Source organism: Lasioglossum baleicum, chromosome 3 (genome assembly GCF_051020765.1).
Source record: "Lasioglossum baleicum chromosome 3, iyLasBale1, whole genome shotgun sequence".
In the NCBI taxonomy this organism is placed as follows: domain Eukaryota; kingdom Metazoa; phylum Arthropoda; class Insecta; order Hymenoptera; family Halictidae; genus Lasioglossum; species Lasioglossum baleicum.
In genome coordinates, this window is record NC_134931.1 from 19112002 (window position 1) to 19135854 (window position 23853).

Sequence of the window (23853 nt, forward strand, 5' to 3'; positions counted from 1 at the left end):
CGAATTACATTGTAATTTAATTGACTGAAGATCTGAATTATAAATTACAACATAATTGAATGACAATTTAATTCAATTACTTTGTAATTATAATTCTGGAGTAATTCAATTGTTATTCTGCACAACTCTGCAAGGGAGCCTTCCATGTAACCTTCAGGCATCGAATAAAGATAATTTGAAAATCTCGTGAACGAGTGCAGGGATTTCCGGAAAGATGGCAACACGATCGCGGCCGAGCTCGGGTTCGGCTTTCTCCGTAGTCGCGGGCTCAATGGTGAAGGTATGGGCGTATACAGCGCCGCCTCAGTGAAACTTTGACCGTGGACACCGTCGTTTCGGCACCGAACCGTCTGATTTTGGAGCAAGTTGACGAGAGGAATAGAGGTTTGGTGTCCCGGGACGCAGAGAGCCGCGTTACGCGCGTAAAAGTGTGTATGCATCGGGAGTCGTCGCTCGCTCTCGAACGAAAGAAAAACGGTGCCGGATATGTTTCCTCGCGAGCACTGCGGGAAACCCCTCCGCGCGAGAATGTTAACGAAATAATCGTGTCGCGCAAGTGTCTCTCGCTGGCAGAGAAGACAGACGACCGAGAGTTCGCCCGTCGAAAACGAACAAGAAGAAGAATTAGTCTCCGTGTCTCGTTCCCTCTCGTTCGCGCGTTGCAACAACCCCCTTTTCCCTCTCCCTTCGGCCATCGTTGGCCCCCTCCCACCCTTCCTCCCGCCACTCCTCTGCGGGGTCCGTTGGTCTTACCGGGACGACGTTTACCGTGCGTCACGGGAAACGGCATTGGGAGGAGACAGAAGGTGACAGCCCTCCCGCGGAATTTATGGTTGCGCACGGGCGAAACGGTGAAGTGAGTGGTGTCACAGTGAAGTGAGTGCGCGACGGCCACGACCCGGTGAACAATCGAACGAAGTTATCGGTTTCGGCTGCCTATTATATTACATAGAGACACGGGGGAAAAGATGCCGGGCCTAATCGCCGTCAGCGAGTTCGTCGAGGAGACGAGGGAGGACTACAACTCGCCCACCACCTCCACCTTCGTCTCGCGGATGCCACAATGCAGACAGACCATCACGTCCCTCGAGGAGGTGATTCTCTTTTTTCTCTCTTTTCCCCCCTATCTGGCTTTCATTCATACACTCTCTCTCGGGGCCACTTTGCGCCCCGTATAACCTCACCGAGCACCACAGTCGGGCATCGTTCGAATCAATTTTTATTTATCCCTTATTCTAACTAAACTATGTAACTGGCGATCGAGAATTGAGACATGTATGTAAGTATTTGATGTCCCACCGGTATTGCCCAATTCAATCGTTATTTACTCGCGATTGACGAATAATTGTGTGCACGAACAAGAGAACGAATCAATCCATTTGTTATTGAAAATAACTTCTGCCCAATTCCGCCGAGGATCGGTGGTCGAGCGCGTGTTCCACTGCGTGGGCGTTTCACAATTACACTCTATAGGTTTGCCTGGCGCGTCTTCGACTATGATTGATAGAATTTTCGGTAGAACGCACCCGCGAGAACACGTTGATTTTACAGTCGATTCTATTCGAGTCCACGTATCGATGTAAATAGATATTTAGCGTGGCGATTCCCAGGGCGAACGCGTTCGGACATGCTTTGGCGTTGCATTTCGAACGCGCTGGCCAACGAGAAAGCAGAGGGTGATCGCCAGGAATTTTTAATTGGTCTCAGATTGGCAACCGTGAATACGTTTAACCCTTGAAACACCTGAAATCGCTGTTACAATCGAATTCGTTGGAATTTGTGAAATTCACGGAACTGCATCTGCGCTTTGACAAGCAGGTATTGATACTTAACCTATGTGTCATGGGCGGTCAAGTAAGTGTCTCTATTAGAGATTGCTGGTGGAAAATAAAAATGGAGCCACGAGGAATTAATGCGTTTAGTAGACAGTTGGCCAGTCGATTGGACGACTGATTAACGATACTGTATTTTCAATGATATTGCACACTTGTCTCGCAACGTTTTAGTACGCCTGTCGTCGTATTTATGCGTCTCGCGCAGGGATTTACATTCAGATTAATTAGCGGGATAATGAAGGCACAATGCGACCGAGAGAGTTACGGGAGAGCGAAGTGACTCGAGTTAAAACCAGTGTCTCGCACAATTATTCTTTCACGCAGTTGCAGATAATAGATCTTTTGTAATAGCAAACCGTAATACGCCGACGTAATTATTGGCGAAGAATGTTATTGCGAGAACCTTTCGTAATTTAACTGCCATCGTAACTCTCGCGGACTGCGCTGTCTCGCAGAAATATATGGGCTCTCCTTCTGGACCCGTTTCCAACTTGTCCGACATAGTCGGGATTTTCGCCGATCGTTGGAAAAACGGAAGCGCTCGCGGAATTTCGCATACATAACCTATCATCGAACTCTGAGCCATTGTACATACGTACGTCGAACTCGTTTCTTGCTCAAACATAAAACCTATCCTATTCGTGCATCAGCAATCAATTTTTTGAATTCGTTCGAGCGTTCTCTCGATCATAAAATATTTTTACCAGTGAATAATGGCCGTTACACGCTTGTAGTAGTGTTGATAGTAGGGTCATTATTTTTTTCCGCTTGTCATCAATAACAATTCCGGTAAATTCCGTCGTGTCTTTTTGTCAACGATCGAAATTGGGTCGTTGCATATTCATGCGACGCTGAATGTAAAAGTATTTTATGTATAGTTTTTCTTTTCATATAATAATGCGTCTTTTCTAGCACATGCTTGCGTATTCGAATATTATATCTCACGATTTATGCCAGCATTATTGAGTTAAAACTAATCGGCGACGATAAGGTGAACAATTATCATTGCGGCACCGCTGTTTTGCATATTATCGAATCGTGGGCGTATTTTGTAACACAGATAGGGAAGTCTGCGCGGAAAGTGTGCCGCGGCGGCGCTCCTAAGTGGAATTTATGCATAGAATTATTAAAGTTTCTTTCCACGAAGAAGAACCCGGGGAAGAATCCAGCATCGACGTTAAAGCCGATAGAGGCGAACCAATTCAGTACGTCGGCTAATTGAAACCCTTACAAAATGGGTTGCGCTGTAATAATTAGTGAATAATTATCTTGATGTGTTAAACATGATTACTTAATGGATCGAGTATGTACAGGGTGGCCTATATGTATGTAAAATATTGCAGCATCACGTTCTACAGAATTAGTAGGTCCAACGTTGTAATGGATTTTTTCAATCCGCTAGGGATTTTCTCGTGATTTATGGCGTGTCACTGTCCGGCTTCCGGAAGTACCAGAGGGGGCTACCACCATGTACTTGTTTTACACAAAATGGCGAATTTTGAAACACCAAAAGCAAATAATGAAGTATTATTAACGAGACTGCGGATTTTTTTGCGTTTACGAAGAAATTGGCTGAGCGAAATATAAAACAGTAAAGGATTAGAAAAATTTCAGAATATTGCAATGTTGTTTTCAATGCAATGAAATCAATTTTTATTTTATTCCTGTTTCTCGCAATCAATGCGGAACATTTTTATTTCGCATAGAGCTGCAGCCTAATTATAACATTAATAAGTAGACGACGGATTTGATGCGCTTACGACATAATCGAGTAAAAGGAGCATATAAACAGTGAACATTTGATAAAATTTTCTCGAGATAGATCGAGGCGGGAAAGATGGGAATTTAAAGTCGCGTAGATGTCCCGATGCAATTTCACTTTAGATTAGTGTCGTCCTCCGGTTTCGCGTTTATTTTCGCGTCCCCAGAAGATTGCTTTCTCGATTGCTGGCACTCGGCGTCGTTACAGGTTCGTGGGGAAAATCTAGAAAACACTCGGCGTGTTACTTTTGCCTGGCAGTCGATAGCGATGCACTCGTAATGGCAGGCGAGTCACTTTTACGGTGCAGTTCGACTTGTGGTGGTTTCTTGCGAATTATATGCCCAGCCACTTCCGTCTGCTTTGATGCGCCAGCATCTTCCGGGTCAGCTCGTTTTCTCCTGCCTCGCCTTAATGACCCGCACGATTTTCAACGAGGAAACGCTCTCTGTGCGTGGAATATTTCTCGCAGAGTTTCCCGCGATACGCCGCGGATAAACGACCACTTTCCGCGATGCGTTTGCCCGTTCCTTTTCTTTTCTAGCTTTTCTTCGACCGTTGAATATTCATCGGTTTTTAGTAAGCATATCGTGCGAGGCTCCGAAAAAAGACCGCGCTCCGGTATGGTAAGACTAATTTTGAACGCGTTGACGAACGGAGTTACGTGTGCGTGACGTCACCGACCCGACGATTAACTGCCGGCGTCACAGAAACGTGAGTTTACCGCTTATTACTGTTTCTCGCGGTTTCACTGATGAACAGTTGGACTGAGAGACGGATTTACTGTCTCATGAATTCTTAAATAAGTTCAATGGCAGCGAGAATTTAATACGTCTTCAGCAACACAATCCGACGACTCCTTTTGGAAATTATTTTAGATATGACAACTATTAAAACGTGTAATAGCAGTACAGTGTTTAATTTAAGGATGTTCTGGAGGTACAATAGGAGATAGAAGTACAAGAAATTCGAAGTACATCAATATATTGGCAATGAAAGCCATTCATGAGTATATTTTGCATACTTTTGTATACTTTTCTTTACACTGTTGTCGCGTTTCCAGTCTAGTGAGATGACAACACGATTTTGACGTTTTGTAACAGTTTATAATTTTTTGCTCTGTAACTGTTTAGCGAATCCTAATAAATTTTTAACATAATTTTTACTATACATATATGTATAAAAAAACTGGAGTTTCTAGTTGCGTTTCTTCGAGGTTTAAATAGGGTTTGAAGTGGAATTTTATGAATTCTCCATAAAAAGACGTGTTCAAATGTGCAAACTTTAAATTGCTATGATTCTTAAACGGTGCAGTGAATCGAACGCAAACTTTAATAATTGCATTAATTTAGTAAGAATTATATCTTGTCAAATTTTCAAAAATTCTGTTGCGTTTTTATATACCTCCAGAACATCCCTAATTTTATATAGAACTTGGAAGGAGTATTTTCAACACGTTGGATCTTTAGAACACTCGACCTCTATCAAAAGCCCCCGGACCGTAATTCGGAGATAACATTGGAAGAAAAACGGTCTTCGCCGGAGATCAATACTCTGCTGATAATGCGTAATCAATATTGCACAGGCTGAAATGAAGTAGGCTCGGCAGGAAATTCGCAGAGTGTCATATTCAATTCGCGGTATCAGGTGTGCGCCGAAAGCGCGTGTTGCGTGTCGAATTGCAAAACTCGAACGATACTTTGTCTTTCGATCAATGTATTGTTAAGGTTCTTTTTTTTTTTTAAAGAGTGGCTTTAATTTTAGAACCGGATGTCCGTTCATTGTCTTCAAATGATCTCCAATGATACCGTTCCTCCCGACCTGTAAGCTCATCGTCTACAAGCGAGAATATTTCCACTCCTACACCATGAACAATAATTGAAAAGTGTCGCATTGTTTTTCCTATTTAATGGACTAGAATTATATCGTATACACTGCTTCCATAAAATTCTCGGTTTCATACGGGATGAATCATTGCGTATAGCGTTGGCCGAGCTTGGACGGTAATTAAGAAATTAATTAGTGAGGATTCGCGTGTCCCCTGGGCAACTGAAGCGGTGGTGTCCCATAAAGAACGGTTATGGGGGTGTTTGACCCAGAAACATGCTGGACATTTTTTGGAATTGGGGAATATTGAGCTTAATGTGCTCATGTGAATTAAACAATTATTATCCATTAAGAAATACAAATTTACGTATTACTGAAAGTCCTAGAATTGTTAATTCTTAAATTGATCTGGTTTCAACGCTTGCTACACATGTACGAATAAAATTGTACATATTTGGGGTCAGTAGACTTAAAAATCATAATTTGAAGCGCGAGATCGGCCTTGTTAAGTGCTCGTAAGCAATACATAGAGCCAATTATCTAAAATGTAAACAGGAAAGATATCCATTGATAAAACAGTTATTGCCGCCGCTCGGTCGCCATGCTAGTTACCGCATCGAGTCAAGTGGCGACTGGAGATTGTCACTCAAATGCAAAGCGTAAATGGCGGTTGTTTTAATTATGTTTTATTATTTCTTGAAGCCTGAAGATTTACTTTGGGTGAAATAATGTGTAAGAATGAGCGACCCAGGTTGGTCACGGAGTTAACGGGTTAACCCTTTGCACTCGAATGGCGAGTCTGAGGCGTCACTAAAAATGGTCCATACCATTATTCAAAACAGTTTTAGCATTCTTTAATTTGTCTGTATTCTATAAATTGTAAAAATCTCAACTGTTATATGAGAAAACAGGTTCAATTTGATGTACACAATGTAAAAAAGATTACACAGAACAAAAATGATCTGGGTTGAAACAAATATCTTGATTTTGGAGTTCAAATTGCTTCGAGTGCAAAGGGTTAAAAATATTAGAATCCATTGTTTCGTAGACCTAGTGTCAGGGCAGCTTAACACATTACCGACCGGTGATTATTGCATAATTTTGCAAAATCTATGCGTCATGGCTAAATACTTTTTAATGGAAACTTCAACAGTGACAGTAATTTTCATTGTGAACTAACAAGTCGCCCTCAACAACGCCACTTGATACTTTCATTTAAGATTGTAATGTAAAAGAAAATTTCAATGCTTCCTTTTGGTACAGAATAATAGGCTTTCGGTAGGTAAAGCGTTAACACTAGCGTAATCTTCGGTGCAGCACCGAGGTGAGGATCCAGACCGGTCACGGGCTATTCTCCTAACCCAGTGTGTCGTCTTCGTTTACTCTTGACCCTGAGTGCGTGTAAGTCACCCACTTTCCCGCTTTAGCAGCGCGACTTACGACACCGTTGCGACGAAAATTTACGTTCCGCGGCTATTTTCGGCGTGGCGCGACCGCAGTCTATTCTCGTTAGCGTCCGCCGCCGGAAGATGACCGGGACCGTTCCGTCTCCTTTCCGCGCGTTGTCGGCTTTCAAGAGAAAACCGGGTCCTCGTGCCTCTTCTAGAACTCTGCTTCCTCTGGTTCTGTCGCTTCACCAGATCTCGACACGCTGAAGAACACCCTCGCGACGCGACTACATTTATGTATCACACACTCGCACACAAACAAGCTGACACCGATGCTGCTTTCGGTCCCTTATCCGCGGGAACTTGAACGCTCGGGTGTTTAGTTTACCGGACAGGTAAATGAACGTTCGATGCGAAATCGATGACGGATCGATTCACGAAGACCTCGTTAATCCGAAAATTATTTAATTTGTTGGAGTTAGAAACATTTTATGTGGTCATTATTACGTGCTTTTATGTTTTTGTGGTTTTTTCCCTTGGGGTAGAAGCAACCCTTTTATTTTAGAATTTTAGAAGTGTTCACAGATTTTGATTCTTTGGAATAAAACCAACCTTTTATTGATTCTTCTTTTTTTCACGCTTTTTAGCAATTGATTCGCGTTTCCCCGTTTTTCTGTATATTTTGGAAGAGTTTTCAGCTATTCGTTTTTCCGGGTGGAAACATTCCTTTTTTTTTTATTGATGCGCACATTTTTCCGTATGTTTTCAAAGCATTTTTATTAGTTTCTTGTCGTTCGTGTGGGTTTTTCTATTTTTCCGGTTCATAAGGGTAGCGGCATCCTCTGTGATGATTCAACACACTCTGACATATTTCGTAGTTCGTCTAGAATATCTAGGAAGCAGAAACAAATTTTGAATGTTGTGCAAATCCGCGATGCTGAGGGTAAACAGTAATTTTCAGGTTTTCTCGCGAGTCTCCGTGTTAAATACCTCGATTGCGCCTCCAATGAAGTTGAGAGTCGCAATTCCTTGCTTTTGTCGTCGGTCTTAATTGAACAGCTTGTTTCTAGGATGCCTTAGCATTAGGCGCACGTTCTGCGCGGCATTTTCTGACCACTTCCGGACGACGAGTGTGTTAATTCAATGAAGTCTGTCGAACTGCGTCGGGACCTTGGAAATCGTCGTTCCACGCGTATCGAGATATATCGACTTGAGTCATTATTAAAACAAATTTAAATCCTACATTAAACGTCGATATCGCTTTTCAAAATCAAACGACTCGATAGCTACAAGATACGCCACAGACGGAAATAAACTGTACGCGTCCAATGATTGCATGATACTGATGCAATAACAGCTTTACCTTTGACGAATGCACCGCGGGTTAATAAAACTCTTCGGTCGAAGAGCTATATTAAGGAAGACTGTTTACGGAGAAGAAACGTCTGGGATTCTTTAATTGTGGGAGATAAATGCGTGTAAAAATGATTGTGGAAACAGAGAAACGATAAAATTAAACGTGTTTAGTACTGCTGGAGTATTAAAGGGAGCATAAGAGTTGAATGAATCAATTATCACGACGGATTGAACATTTTAGAAGTAACCTCTTCAGATCAAAAGCAGGAATTGAGACCAACGGTATTACGAAACATCCCTCGGCCTCCGGCCTCTCCCAACCGGTCGAAACGACGAATCTGATCTAAAAGTTTCAAATTTAATCAGCCGTTTCAGGCTAACTCGAGGAGAAACGTAGAATCAAAGCCCCGGATAGCCTGATCAAGAAGAAGAAACGGTTCCCAGAAAGCAAGCAAAGATTGTGGCCGAGCGTGTGCTACGAGGCGATTCGAGTGAAATAATTAAATAAGCTCGGGCCAACGGTATTAAATCGGAATTTCCACGAGAGATTTCCACTCTCGGACACTTCACAGGCGGTTTATTGATTGAAACGCACGGGCGGAAGCATGTTCCGTGTGCTTACCCTCAAAGACCGTAGTGGAGGAAGACCGGTAAGCCAATCCCATCGACAGAGACTGACTCGAGAACAGCATGCTATGTATTGGATTTTGCGTAACCGGTCGTTTACATGTTGCCGATACATTAACACGCCCCAGATAATTTTTTTATAATTGTTCGACCAGCGTGGAACCACCTCTTCGCTGAATCATTTTCCTGTGTTCTGTGCACTGGCTGTGACTGAAAGCATCCTACACGAGGGCAAAGGCCGATTTTTTACGCAGAAATAAATCGGAACGGTGCGGAAACATTTTTCAATTAACAATCCCGGCAGCAGAAAATTAAAAATATTTATGCCATCGGATAATTCAACGTTTCCGAAGATTGTATTCGACTTTTTCGGTTCATTTTTGTGTTAACAATCATCCTCTCCGCATCATACTTTCGATCACACGCTATATAAATAGATCGTGTCCACGTGTAAGTTCTCTATAACAATTGTGATGGACTATAGAGCTGTGTGTTACGTATGAAGTTAGAGTGAGATTCTAGAGAACAATATTGCATGGTTTAACGACCCCTGTGTTTCTACGATCGAAAGATCCACAACGTAGTACAATTCCAATAACATTATGCCGAGACTGTGTGGATTTTCATGGAAAAAGAATTTTGACAATCAATTGGTTATTGGGTTTTGTAGATAATGATTCTTGATTTCTTGTGACAGTTAACGATTTTCGCGCAGCATGTCATCAAAGTATAGTCCTTTACGAACACTTAAAAAAAATTCCAATTGAATCGATGAAAAACTGAGTTGTCGGTAGATTTTGTCCAAAAAGATCGGTTTCTCGCCCACTGTGCGTCGCCGGCAGAGTGTTAATCTTCGATACATTGAATTTCGATTTTGTCCTGCAGATTAGAAAAGGATTGTTTTTCTTTGATACCTACTTGATAATTGATGAAATTTCAACAAAAATTGATGAAATCCCAAGAAAAACATCCTGTACACAGGAGCCAAGTTCCTATGACCGTAAAAAGTTGCGAGATCAAACAAAATACGGCCAAGTTTAGAAATACCTCTTGCAATACTGAAAAAAGCGTTTGTAAAAATTAGTTTAAAAGAACGCTATCTCATTTTTAAAGTGTTACATGGAGGGCTAAATTATTCATTCTTGGCCGCTACTTTTTAAACCAATGGCCATAAAAATTGTTAGGTAGCGGCAAAGTTTGAATAATTTAGCCCTCCATGTAACTGTTTAAAAATTAAATAGCGTTCTCTTAAACTAATTTTTACAAACGCTTTTTTTCAGTATTGCAAGAGGTATTTCTAAACCAACGAACTTGGCGGTATTTTGTTTGATCTCACAACTTTTGAAAATAATCCACCCATTCATTTTTTTCTATAAAATCCGCAGTCTAATTATGGAGTGTACGTTCCATTCGTATGAACGGTTTCGAAGTTTTGTGTTTGATCTCGTTTGTAAGGAGCGATTAGGATTTGTCAGGTATTGTTCGAGTAAAATTTTGCTGGCGTCTGGTCAGAGGCGGCTAGAAGCGGCGCGCAGATGCAGCCGATCCCTCGCGTTTGCAAATCGGTCCAGGTAAACGACTCGGATACGAACGACCTACCAAGGCCGCGCGCGCGGCCAGGAATTTCTTTCGTACTTGTTGGTCGCTTCACCTGGTCGTTCGAGCCGGAGAAAGAGAAGAGAAAGAGGATCACGGAGCGAGGAGACGAGCAGACGAAGAGCTGGTTCACCGCTCCTTCAGACCGGCTCGGTTCTCTCTGGGCCCTTGCACGAATTCACGATGACTCATCGCTCATTCTATTTTTCTTTCACTTTCTTCCACCGTGAACTTTCATCATCCGCCGTAGAAACACTGGAAAATTGGCGGGCTGAGAGTCAAAAGCAGATACAGTTAGGAGCAAAACTGATCACACACACGCTTTAAATCAGAATAACTTTTCTATGAATGGACGAAACGACTTCAATTTCTCTGTAAGGCTAGAAGAATTAGTTTAGTAGATGTCATATAAAAAATATGTTGAAAAAATGCATTTGGTCGGAATCGTGAAAAATAATAGAATAAATTGATTTTTACTACTTTTTTAGCTGGGTCACTAACGAAAATTTAAATGATGTGTTTGGTCAACTCGTATAAATTATATACGCTCCGAAAATTTCATTGAAATTGGTTAATTGGTTTACGAGTTATAAACGATCAAAAGTGGTAAAAATTCAAACATCTTGAAAAATTGCAATTTTTACCACTTTCGATCGTTTATAACTCGTAAACCAATTAACCAATTTCTGATGAAATTTTCGGAGCGTATATAATTTATACGAGTTGACCAAACACATCATTTAAATTTTCGTTAGTGACCCAGCTAAAAAACTAGTAAAAATCAATTTATTCTATTATTTTTCACGATTCCGACCAAATGCATTTTGTCAACATATTTTTTATATGACATCTACTAAACTAATTCTTCTAGCCTTACAGAGAAATTGAAGTCGTTTCGTCCATTCATAGAAAAGTTATTCTGATTTAAAGCGTGTGTGTGATCAGTTTTGCTCCTAACTGTGCACCCTTCAAAAACCAATAACTTTTTAAAAATTGTGCTAAACGACTCCAGTATTTTTTTGAGATGTTAGAATTCGTTTTAAAAATTTGTTTCAATTTTTTCATGTATTTCTCTATTCATGCGCATGTTGCATGCACAGCAATTCTGCTGTCAGCCACTTTCTGTTTCACTGTCACGATAGAATTGCATTTTGGCAGTCGTTTGCTCTTGGATACGACGGAACTAGAGTTATATTTGAGTGTTTAAAATTAAGGATTTCAAGCTGAACAGAAATCATGTAGTCAGCCACTTTCTACTCGACTGTCATGATAGAATTGCATTTTGGCAGAATACTTCTGACAGCCATGTACTGTTGGATACTCTGAAACCAAAATCATATTTGTGCATTTAGAGAAACATCATGCTCGTACCAGCTTGTATTCATTTGTTCAAATGTCGTTATTACGTCCAAGGCTTCGATAGACTAACATATATTCGAAGCTTTTTTTTCGTTCGATGCTCTGGGTAGTTAAATCGGCAATTAGTATCAATTGTGCGACGGGGGTGCGTTGTAAAGACTCGTAGTGGCAAATTGAAGTAAACGTGTGCTGGATGGATGGATGGATGGCTTGTACTGTAGGTGGCAAAAGAACTGCAATGTACAGCGAAACTGCACCATGGAGTCACTGTTGGCGAATAAATCAATAACTTGGATGAGCACCCAATACACGATGCTGAGTGTCTAGAGATGAATCGCTCGCGCGCTTAATCGTACCTAACGTTCCTTCCTGTGATCTATTCTCGAATCCCACATCAAATTCACAAAATTTATAAAATCCAGCAAGTATAACTCGTAATTAAATGTAGTTTATCAATTTTACCGATACATACAGTAGCGGAAAAAAGTTTAAGACCGCTCTAAAGAAGACGATAACTTTTTTAATATTGTACTATACGATTTGAACTTTTTGGGAAGCTAGAGCAATTAGTTTACTAAAGGATGGGAAAAGAAATTTTTTCAAAAATTGCAATCGATCGGAATTGTTGAAAAAATACTAAAAGTTGAATTTTTACCATCTTTAAACGTTTGTAGTTCATTGCAATGTCGACCGATTTCGATGAAACTTTCACAGTTCATTTAATTGACACCGACCTACAAAACGTATTTTTTAAATTTTCTCTATAGGCCCACATACAAAAGTGAAAAATTCAATTTTTAGTATTTTTCCAACAATTCCGATCAATTGCAATTTTCTCAAAAATTTCTTTTCACATCCTTTAGTAAACTCATTGCTCTAGCTTTCCCAAAAATGTTCAAATCGTATAGTACAATATTTAAAAAGTTATCGTCTTATTTAGAGAGGTCTTAAACTTTCGTCCGCTACTGTACCAATCAAATGAAAATTCGACTAGTTTTACCAATAAAACTTTATAAGGGTGTCTCACCCGATTTTGACAATTGATTTTCTCGCTATTGTTACTCGTAACAAAAACTGTTTCAGCGGAGGCTTGAATAGTATCGAGTGGAGCATATTCTGATATTATTCGTTTTTTCGTGAGTGGACGCGTAAAAGTCATATAAAGGTCAAATTTGGTTTTTTTTTTATGGAATGAGCTGTTTTTTAATACATCAATCGATGCAGCTGGACATTCGTGAGAATGAGAATGCGCGTAAAGCTTGTTTCAAGAAAAAGTTGTTTCTGTCGTGAAACTTTTTTTAGTAAACGATTAACAGGTTACTTACGACTGCATTCTTCTTAACACCCTTTATATGGTCGGGACACCAGCGCGCGATGCCAAGCATCGACTGTCCTAGATACATAAAAGTGCGACAAGCTTCTGAAAATGGAAAAACACGGACTAGGCGAAGAAAGAGAGAACGGTCGACGAACGAGACCGATCATTGTATCGTTTCGCTTTATCATCGCAAGTTTATTATTAGGCCGGCGCCACGCGGAAAACTTGCGAACGAGAAACTCGGCCAACCCCTTTCAGCGTGAAATCCGCGTAAAAATAATTATTCATAAACGACGTACGATCTTCCGCAGTCGTGAAAAGTCAAGCGTGTGGGTGGTTGCTAACGCTAAACTTGAACAGTTTTATTCACTGGCATTCATTTAATGGGTAAAAGTTTTTCTAAACGTTCCGAGGATGAACGTTCTCAATTCTATCTACATACATATTACGTGGAACATATTTATGAAGACTGAAAGACTTCGTTTAGTTGGAAATTATGTCATTTTGGAAAATTGTTAATCTTTTACCGAACGAGTCACTTCGACACCCGGCGACATTTGACGACTCTCTTATGAATATTTATGTACATTTTTGAAAAACAGTTCTGACAACGAATATGGGAACGTTAGTTGATATTTCTAAATTTATTTTTCTGTTTAAAAAAAGAAAGAAACCTTGAATATCTTTATTTGTAGGTATTTTTAGACGTATTTCTGGAGGTATTGTTTTTAGTCTTTCCATTGTATCGTCAGTTGATTGCTTCAATTGAGCCGCGCCGGTTCACGCACTTTGACATTTTGATTCACTAGACGCCACTAGAAGCCAAATAGGACTTTCATTCTTTTCTTATAACATTGATAAGCTGGACCTGATACATTTATGTTCTTAAATTATTTTTATTTGTCTGCTGGTTTAAATTGGACTTCATTTTTAACAAGAATGCATAAACTTTTGCAGTCCGGTAATAACCGACAAACCGCACGGGTTGCAGATTAATTCATCTACAGGGTGAACCACGAATCGTCACCAGTAGAGATTATTCTGTTAGTTGCAGTGAGTGTTGGGCAGTAAATAAATTTATTTAGATAAATAAAAATTTAAATAACAAGTTATTTTTGTTATTTGGATATTCAAATAAAAATAAAAAATAATTACATATTCATTATTTGAGCAAGTCTAAATAGAATTATTTAAAATAATAAAGTTAATTGTTATTTACAGATACAATTTCAATTATTATTTGTACAAGAAATAAGGGAAGACCAAAAATTATTTATTCGACGTCTACTCTATCCAAATAATAAATAATCTTTTACTTGCAAATAAGAAACAATAATTTATGTAAATGAAAAGTTTAGTTATTATTTGCAATTAAGATCACGTTTATTTATTATTTCATCATTTATTATTTAAAATAAATTTGCCCGACACTGGTTGCAGTCCGATCGAAAATATTTCTATCAGGTATACTAGGTTTCATGGTTTCAAGAGAGCTTTCACTTGATTATAGCCAATTTTCTCAAAACTCTTTTTTTATGGTTTTTTAAGGTCACTTTCAATTTTTTGCAAATACACCTGTAATTCTTTTACGCCTATTTGTTAGAGGATTTCAAGGCGATTTCGGTAAGTATCACAACATAAAAAAATTGCTTTTCTAATTTCTTTTACAAAAAATTTGCAATAATCACGTGAAAGTTCTTTCGAAACCATGCTGTATGTGATAAAAACATTTCTGATCGGACTGCTAATAGCAGAGTAATGGTCACCATTCGTGGTTCACCCTGTATAAGGAATCGTCGATGAAATTTCAAGTTAATCAGGGCCGGTAAATCTGCACGAACGGCCGGAAACGTTCGATATTACGCGTTCACGTGTCCGCGAGAGTGCGCGGGGTACCGCAAAGTGTTAAACATTGGTCCCGGCGATCCCGCTTGTAAATGGTACCGTATTTTAAGCCGAGGTTCATTGGCTGAGGAGCAGCGAAACCTGTTCCATCGGCTTTACCTGTTTCTTCGGCGTTTGCGCGGCGGCTCCGCAGTGTAAGGGAGGTCAGTTCCGGACCGGGCCAGATTTGCCAATTTCCCCGCGGATTTGCCAAACACGCCTCGCCCCTCCTCGTGCCCGCGTTTCGCAGGTTTCCAATTCGAGAGCAAGCACGATGACACGGTTCCGCCCGACACCGGGCCTCCGCAGATTTCTGCGTAACGCAACGCGAAATCGTTTCACCGCACTCGTCATACGATTAGGGTCATTTCGCGGACAAACTCGTTCGATGGGGACCGATTCTGGGGATCCAACAACTGTTAAGCAAACCCTCCTCGACCCGTTATGGCGTTTTCGCATTCCCCGGCGTCGAATAGCTGCGCGCATTTGCGCTTTTCTGGGAAGGCGCCTGAAAATTGCCATTTTAGGCGGGGAAACTAAACGGGGTGTGGAGGTAGAACAGTTTTGAGTATGTGTTTGGGCCTGTCTCGATCGGCTAGAGAAATTTTTGTTTCGTATAGCAGTCTTCGTTGTTTATTATTAGACTGCGGATCTTTATGCAAAATAAAAAATGTTTGCATTGATTGCCAGACACAGGAGCCAAATAAAAATTGTATTCTTCTTTTAATTATCCTATCAATCTGAAATTAATACAGTGGTCGAAATTTCTATAAAGTCATCTTCTTTTTCATAGATATTTTAAAAATATCACCATTTTTGTTGATTTATCGTATCTGGTCTTGTGCCTTGTAGACACTCGGATAGAGGGACTGCATACTCTAGACCGCTATGTTTACTATTTACGATTGTTTTGATTTTCTTCTGTGTGGTGCAGAACACAAGTGCGAAGTTTCTATAAAGTCACTTAGTGTTTCTCTGCCGTTGACAGTAAACGTCGGCAACAATTTAACAGAACGTGAATTATTCGCATTTTCGACTAATATTAAGGTTGTTCCCGTAATTGTTCTCGATGTCGTCCGTCCGCAATGATTTAGGGCGTCGGAATAAAAATAAATAATCACTGACCCCGTTACCACGACTAAAAATCAGACACGAAAGCAATTAAAGCTTGTAGTGTGCCAAATGCAGTTTCTAGTAGTTTCCAATTGTAATTAGCCGTACCACAGCGATCAATTAATAGCGGAATTTATTACCAAGATTATAACCTTCGGCTAGATTAATAAATGATTATAGAAGTCGACGCGCGACGTACAGTCACTTTAGTGGTTCGAGTTATAAAAAATTATTTAAATAAAAAAAGATTTTTAATACACCCCCCGTACAGATTCCTAACCGCATACAGATAGTCCTGATAATTTGTGATTGTGAATTTTTAATAGCTATGAAAATACTTGTAAGATTTGTAAGAATACTTAAGTTTCTGCTTGAAATCTACTTTCGATGCGTGTCGTACTTTCCTGCGCCAACCGATTTCGATGAAATTTTCAGTCTGTGTATAACTAACATAGATCTACAAAACGTATATTTTAAATTTTCATTAGGGACCCAAATGAAAAGATTTAAAAAATGCTGTTTTTCTGTTTGCATGTAACCTGATTGTAATTTTTGGAAAATCTTTTTTGCACATCATCTAGTAAACCGGTGCTTCTAATTGCTTACAAATAATCAGATCGTTCGGTACAATTATAAAAAAGTTATTCCGTTTTAAAGCGTGTACGAATACTTTTAATTGGACTGAGTCTAAGAAACATACAATACTTTTCATCACTAAATGAAAAAGAGATAGTAACCGAACATATTTATATTGGAATCTAATAAAACAAGTAGCACGTGCGAACGTTGCGGAAAGATTCTGCGAACACGCGGGCCCAGAAATAGCGATTCGCAAGTAGTAATTTCGCGACAGGCCAATCGAGATAAAGCGAACATTGTTCTATAAAATTGCGGGCCGGCGTTCCGCCCACCCGCCGTGCAGATTGGATAAATAGTTAACAAGTAGGCAAATGAAAACGAGTACGTTCGTTTCTCGTTTATGCGTGTCGCTCGCGGTGCGAATTTCTGATGTGCCAGTTTCGCGTTTACGAGGCACGACGACGACGACGACGCCCAAGTGATTCGTGCCTGGACCGACGGCGTTCGAGCGTCACGAATCATGCGAACCCCGGCGAGAACTCACAGCAATGTTCCCTCAGCTTTACGAACTACCGCTCTGGGACACGACACAGTTTTGGTACCGGAATAACGCAAGATGCGGCTGCTATTATCGTGTATCTCGTGTTCCGAGGAAAAGCCGTTTAGCCGCCCGCGCCCGTTTGTCTCCCCGGTCGCGTACTGAAAATAGAAAACGTACCTATCTCGTTTGCCAATTCGTTTCAATCGAGAGGGATTCGACGGCGAACGGAAATGACGATTGCTATTCGCCTGCTGCCACCGGAAGATCACAGAAAAATGTCTCTCAATTTGTTCACCTTCCGATGATTCGTTTAAATTGTTCATCCGTTGATTTTTCATGCTATCACTAGATTTTTTAGGCAGAATTTATGACAGGAAAAACAAGCATTTATGTATAAGCACCAATGTATTGTTTTCAATTTGTTAAAATTGTTACATAAAGGAAGTACTTTTTAACCGGCTCTTGTTTTTCGTATATGTACAGGGTATTTCTAAGGAGAAAGACAAAGGGAAGGACAAAGTTGAATGGTAAAATGGGGCTCATATGAGACCAAAAAAAAATTACACAAAAACAAACATTTTTTGGTATCTTATGAGCCCCATTTAACCATTCAACTTTGTCCTTCGGACATTTGACGCGTATCTTTAAAAACAACAAAGATATTCAAGGTGGTCAAGTTAGGTGAAATACCCTGTATAATACGTGTATTTGACAATTTTCTCGCGTATGTTGGTTCAGCAATCGACGCGTTAAAATATGAATTGAACGACATTGTGGTTGAAGTTCTGGGATGAGAGATAATTGTAACGGAGTGTGGACAGCGACTGTGTTTCGTGAATACTATTAATTAATCGAGCGAAAGCAGTGGAATTTGTTGAGTGGAGGTCTTAACTGTGTTTGTCGATACGCGGAAAATTAAATCGACATCGCCCCTCTCCTCGGTCGTGTTCTATGTATGTATTCCAGTTTGCCGGGCGGAGACGTTACACCGGGTATAATTGGAAAGTTGGAACAGAAGCGCACCGATCGATGGACGTCCCTATTGTTCACACAATACGCGGGCTGGTACTGTGTGAAGAGGATCGTCGAACAAATTGAATAAAACAGGGGACGGAGTGACAGAAATTCGATGACTCTCTCAGCCCGAACCCGTCCCTCGATGTGTATCATATTCGGTCGCGTTCGAAACCGTAGCAACTTCTGACTAATTAACAATCACAATGACCGCGGCCCGACAACGCCCACCAACGAAATCGAATGAGTCGACAAAAATTTCTTGGAGCCTTCGTCGATCTTCGATGCTTCAATGTTTCAGTACAGAAAATACGGTTTATCGTTATTTATTATTTATTGCACACATTATTATAACACTTTACAATTAACAATGAAGTAAAATACAGTTTATCGCAGAAACTTCTCAGTAATTAAAGGTTACACTGATCAGACTATCTCAACGGTCTCAGACGATGCGTATTAACAAAATTGTTTAACTACTACCTTAGTTGGCACGGGAAAATTTTACGTAACGATCCTCGATTTACCGACAACGCTAAAAATGTAAAGAATAAGGTTTGCATCAAGAAAACCGCTCAAATATTTAAGGATATTGCATTATGCATGCCGACGCGGCGTGATAAACACACTATCAATAAGGATACAGCCTTATTTAATCATGTTACACAATACTCTATCGCTGTGTGCATACATTAGGGTCGGATTTAGTAACAGCGACCTTGTTGAATCTCGCCCACAGTTTTTCCTTTCCGAAAGGCTTGCGAAACAGTCCACGAACAACTATGGCGGAAATGTTTCCGCTCGAACAATGGTGGTTTTTAAGTTCCTTATTTGGAACTGAAGTAGAAGACATGAAGTACAATTTTCTTACAATGATACTTTTATCAGCGCTGTCACAATTATAATAAATATTCGATCTAAGAAAAACGAATATCCCCTCCACTGCACCGATCGCTTAGTGCAGCGCTCGGATTTACTTACTCGCGACGGCCGAGTTTCGAAGGCTACGCCCCCACGACCCGGCCACGCGTCTCGCTCCCCGTGGCGGCCTTAGTTCTCCTAGGCGTCACGAATAGCGAGTATGGAACGCGCCTGAGGAGCTCCGAATTATGCAAGCCACGAGGAGCGAGACGCGCGGCTAGATCGAGGGGGCGTATCCTTCGAAACTCGGCCGAGTAAGTAAATCCGAGCGCTCTGGCTTAGTCCAATTATAAAACTTCTTTATTTCTCGTAATTTTTTTACGGGACTTTCGTCAACTTATTTGTGGCACTTTTCTCATTAAAACGACACTAAACGCGATATATTGGGTATGGGAATAAGTTTTCGCCCTTTTTCTCGTTGAAAAAAAGCGTATAAACCACACCCATAACGTGTAAACGTTTTCCAACAGTAGATCGATCGACGTTTAATTCAATTGACAGTTCTTTAAATGTTTCACGTGGATTACCACCAAGTAATGCTGGCAAATCTGTATCTTCGAATTTTTTGGCACACCATCGCAATCTTTGTCCCTTACGTCGAAATCATGATTTTTAAACCGCCGAAACCATTCTTTACAACTTGTATCTGATGGAGCATCGTCCCCGCGTAAATATATAATAAATATAATATAGTAAATATATAACACCTTTCTTTAAAACAAAATAATGCAACATGACTTCCCGCAAATGCTGTTTACTTGGAACAAAAGTCGACATTTTTCACGCGAAAAATTGACTGCTGTTCACGCTCGAAACAATTGCCAGTGACAGCGTTTTGAAACTTAGACATAGACCTTTCAAAAACATGTACTGCGTTCCACCAAATACGCGATCGGTACTTAAGTACAACGACATCTGTCAAAAGGGCGGAAACTTATTCCCATACCCAATATGTAATTTGAATTGTATTTAGTCGTTTAATTCTGCTCTGTGGGTCCTGTCTTTTTCTATCTTAAGCGAGATCACAAAAATCTAGTAGCAACACGCGATTTAAGAGAGAACACTTTTCCTGTACAATCTGTATATGATATGTAACGATCATTAGAATACTTCTTAGCTAGTCTATTGTGAATGGGGCTGAACATCGAGAAACCCTAAATGCGAGGACACCCTCGTCCACTTAGGATAAAGGGGTCCAACGTGAGCAGACGTCGATTGGCTGATAGGTATCAGACATTTCGATCGGTGGGTCGTTGAATGGGCTCGGTGGAGGAACGCGCGTATTGTAGCATACAATACACGGTAACTGGAGGTGGGTGTCTCCGTCTTTCTTGTTCGTTTGGTGGATGCCAGCAGGTGATCGCATCAAGGTATATCGCGACACGTCACGGCCCGTCGTTGAGCACGTTGCGCTGATACGGTAGTTTGTTCGACGACCGCGTCTCTTCCGGAATTTGCATTCAGCTGGCATGGCGGTGCGTCGGTGTTTTCACCGAGGATCCGGTTTCCGTGCGATCCCCGATATATGTACACTGTGTTCGACCGTCGATTACTATGTATACATATACGACCGTCGAGTTCCGCGACGATAATTAAAAGAATCGAAGACGCGACCGCTCGAGCGCGTCGCAACCCCTCCCTTTAATTAACGCCGATCGGCGAACCTGTCGAATTGATTAACCCTTCGAGCACCGTGCAATTTTTATTAATACCTCTCGCCACGTATCGCAACGATTCTTGCAAAGTTAATGAAACCTTGATGTATACCTGCCTTGGATCACCCCGTAGGGGTTGAAGGAGCCGTTCGTCGACCTCTGCGAGCAATAAATAGACTGTGGAGCTCTGCACAAGATAACAATTTTCCGAGTTGTTTGCGGGCAATAGAAATGAAATAAAAAGGAGTTCCACCTTTTTGTAAATACTCGCAGCTCTAGAGAATTATCCCATCCCCTCAAGAATTTCATAGAAAAAACAAATGATTTCGATGAACAAATACTTTCTACCTCGTCTTCAAAATGATCAAACTAGTCGAACTGTATCTAGAACAATGTGTACAAAGAGAATCTGAACTGAGCTTGTGCTAATGTAAAGGATCATCCCTTGATCATCTCCTACCAAAAGATAAATACAAATAAAAGAAACTTTTTAAAAACCACGCTTATATTAAAAGGCACTAGAAAGAAGAAATAATTTTTTTAGGCATTAGTGACTATAAATAAAAGCGTGGAGTGCTAAACTATGTATTGTACATACAGGGTGGTCCATCTATCTTGAGACAGTCGTCGATTATTACGGAAACCAGCAGGAACTATGCACATTTTTCCATAATGGCCCTTTAAGGGTCAGATGAAGGGCAACTTCATTTTTTCAAATGGAAATCCATATTTTTCATTTGATCAAAAATGTACAAAAATCTGAACCAAGCTTGTGCTAATGTAAAGGATCATCTTCTACCAAAAGATAAATAAAAATGAATCCCTACTTATTTGCAAAATATTTGAAAGTGCCCCAACTTTTTGGATCAAACGCGGATGAAAGGAACGACGGATGAAATGCCCGAGGAGGCCGCGCAAGTCTTTTCAGTCCAAGATAAGCAGCTGAAATTTGCTCGGCGCGGCATCGGGCGATAGGTGGATTTAATTGCGATTCCTTTAGCCGACTGCCGGGGATCGTACGCCGGGATTCCAATACACTTTTACAACGTCCTACCCCCGCGGTTTATTGAAAATCGTGAAAGCGCGCGAGCCACGGAACGCAAAAATCTGCTCCGATAAGAAGCGGCCGAGAGCGCGCCGCGAGGAACGAAGATATACGAATCTTCCGCTCGGCGAAGCGTGATCCGATAAAATGTATCGCCGTCGTCGTTCTGCTCGGGAATTCCATTCCTCCTTGTTGTTGCTTTTCCTTCTCGCGTTTAACAGCCGGTGAAGCCCCTTCTGCCTCGAGAACGTGCGCTCGCGAGCGTGCGTTCTCCGCGGTCCGCGCATTACGATAACGTTTGTTGCTCGTACACAACGTTTAAGTTCGTACCCTTTGGAAAGCTCGGGGAACGAAGGAAATTGGAAATTTTCTAGCTAAAAGGAACGAATACCTCCCAAGTGGAAATTACATTTTACCTACCAGGTGGCGCCGATGGTTTTTCTTTCGGTTCATTTCTAGAACACCCTGTATAAAGTAATGTAGATCCAGTGTTGAAATAGTTGGACGTTCTATCGGTTTGATCTTCGTCGATTCTGAAGAGGGAGATAAGGAGATAACGGAACTGTTTGAAATTGTTGCAGACGCTGGACTTCGACAGGGACGGCCTGACGAAGCTGAAGAAAGCGATCAAAGCCATTCACAACTCTGGAAACGGTGAGTAGCACGGCCGGCTTAAAAATGATCAGACATCGGATGAAAGTTTCCGATTTCCCCTCTGCTTGGCCTTTGTAACGGCGCGAGGTGTTCTCCAAGCGTTTAACGAGCGGCACTCGCCGTTCCGTTTAAATGGAAGTTTCTGCCGGTTTCCGCGTGTTTTTCTACCTGGATTCTTCGTTTCTTCAATGAAACAAATCATTTTCTCAATGTAAGCTATGAGGCAGAAGACTCCAGACTGCAAGATACTTAATTTCGCACGTTGGACCCTTTTGTTTCGGGTCAGTCGTGCAAATATGTAAATCTTTACGAGCGAATTCGTGGAGAAAGAAACCGAAAGAAATTTTTTACCGGCAAGGGAAGGACCCCGAGTGTCCGACTTCGATTTTGATAATCTTTTGTGAGACGATGGTACATGGATCCCTGATTCTGTATGCAAAATATTAGGTGTAGTTACTCAATAGTTTTGAAGATATAAACAATTAAAGTTTCATACCTTGTTGTTTCATTAGCAGGTTGTGAGCAGGTTGAACTTTAATTGTTTATATCTTCAAGACTATTGAGTAACTACACCTAATATTTTGCATACATAATTAGGGATCCATATACCATCATCTCACAAAAAATTATCAAAATCGAAGTCGGACACACCGGGGTTCTCCCCTTGTGAGAGTCAGACTCGGTCGAACGTTGTGCTTTTCGTTCGAAACGAAATAAAATTCTATTATGGTCAATACTTGTGAGCATTAAAGGAGAGATGCAAGCATACACGGTAAATATAGATTTTGGAGAAGTTAAAATGATTGTAGCCATGAGAAAAATCGTACGGCAAAGGCTGAAGCGATTTCTTTTCCTGTTAACTCTCCTCGTATACGGCGTTCGTGATTTAATGTTCGTTTTAATTGCTTCCGTCGTAAATGAATGGCTATACAAACGACATCGCGGTGGTTTTTTTTTTTTAGCAAAGTTTTTTAAAGATCAATTTATTCTGTTCTGCAACAGCTCACGTCGATAACGAGGTGTACCTTGGAAGGGCGTTGGAAAGGCTCGGCGATGCGGCGCTGAAAGAACAGGAACCGGATATCGGCGCCGCTTTCTTAAAGTTTGCGGTCGTCACGAAAGAATTGAGTGCTCTAATGAAAACGCTGGTGCGTATGGACGCCATACTTTCTGCCCCGGTCGTTCCGTTCTTTTACGTAACAATAAATTATTCATTCGAAATAGATTCCGCAGGAAAATCATTCGCAACTGTTCACGAGAGAAGACCGGTTATCTCTCGTCGTTTATATTCAAGTGCACCTTCTGCTAATTTTTCGTTTCCTCGTTCGTTCGCTGAAACAATTCCGCGTTTAATGTCTATTTTACCGGTTGCAACATATCAT

The 23853-nt window shown here is 40.9% G+C and overlaps 1 protein-coding gene across 8 annotated transcripts in view; it reads left to right on the forward strand.

Annotated features, from left to right (window-relative positions):
• Window positions 1–292: 292 nt before the first annotated feature.
• The window catches only part of Asap (ArfGAP domain of ASAP), a 40585-nt gene continuing 17024 nt past the window's right edge, over window positions 293–23853 (forward strand). For 3 of the 8 annotated variants that reach the window (XM_076419963.1, XM_076419966.1, XM_076419962.1), the window contains exons 1-3: window positions 294–1094; window positions 22399–22471; window positions 23474–23619. In XM_076419963.1, the coding sequence (XP_076276078.1) occupies window positions 969–1094; window positions 22399–22471; window positions 23474–23619 (345 nt within the window). In that variant the 5' untranslated portion in view covers window positions 294–968. Of the gene's footprint in view, window positions 1095–8040; window positions 8816–22398; window positions 22472–23473; window positions 23620–23853 lie in introns of those variants that run through there. The other 5 variants (XR_013008596.1, XM_076419961.1, XM_076419964.1 and 2 more) reach the window with 4 other exon arrangements.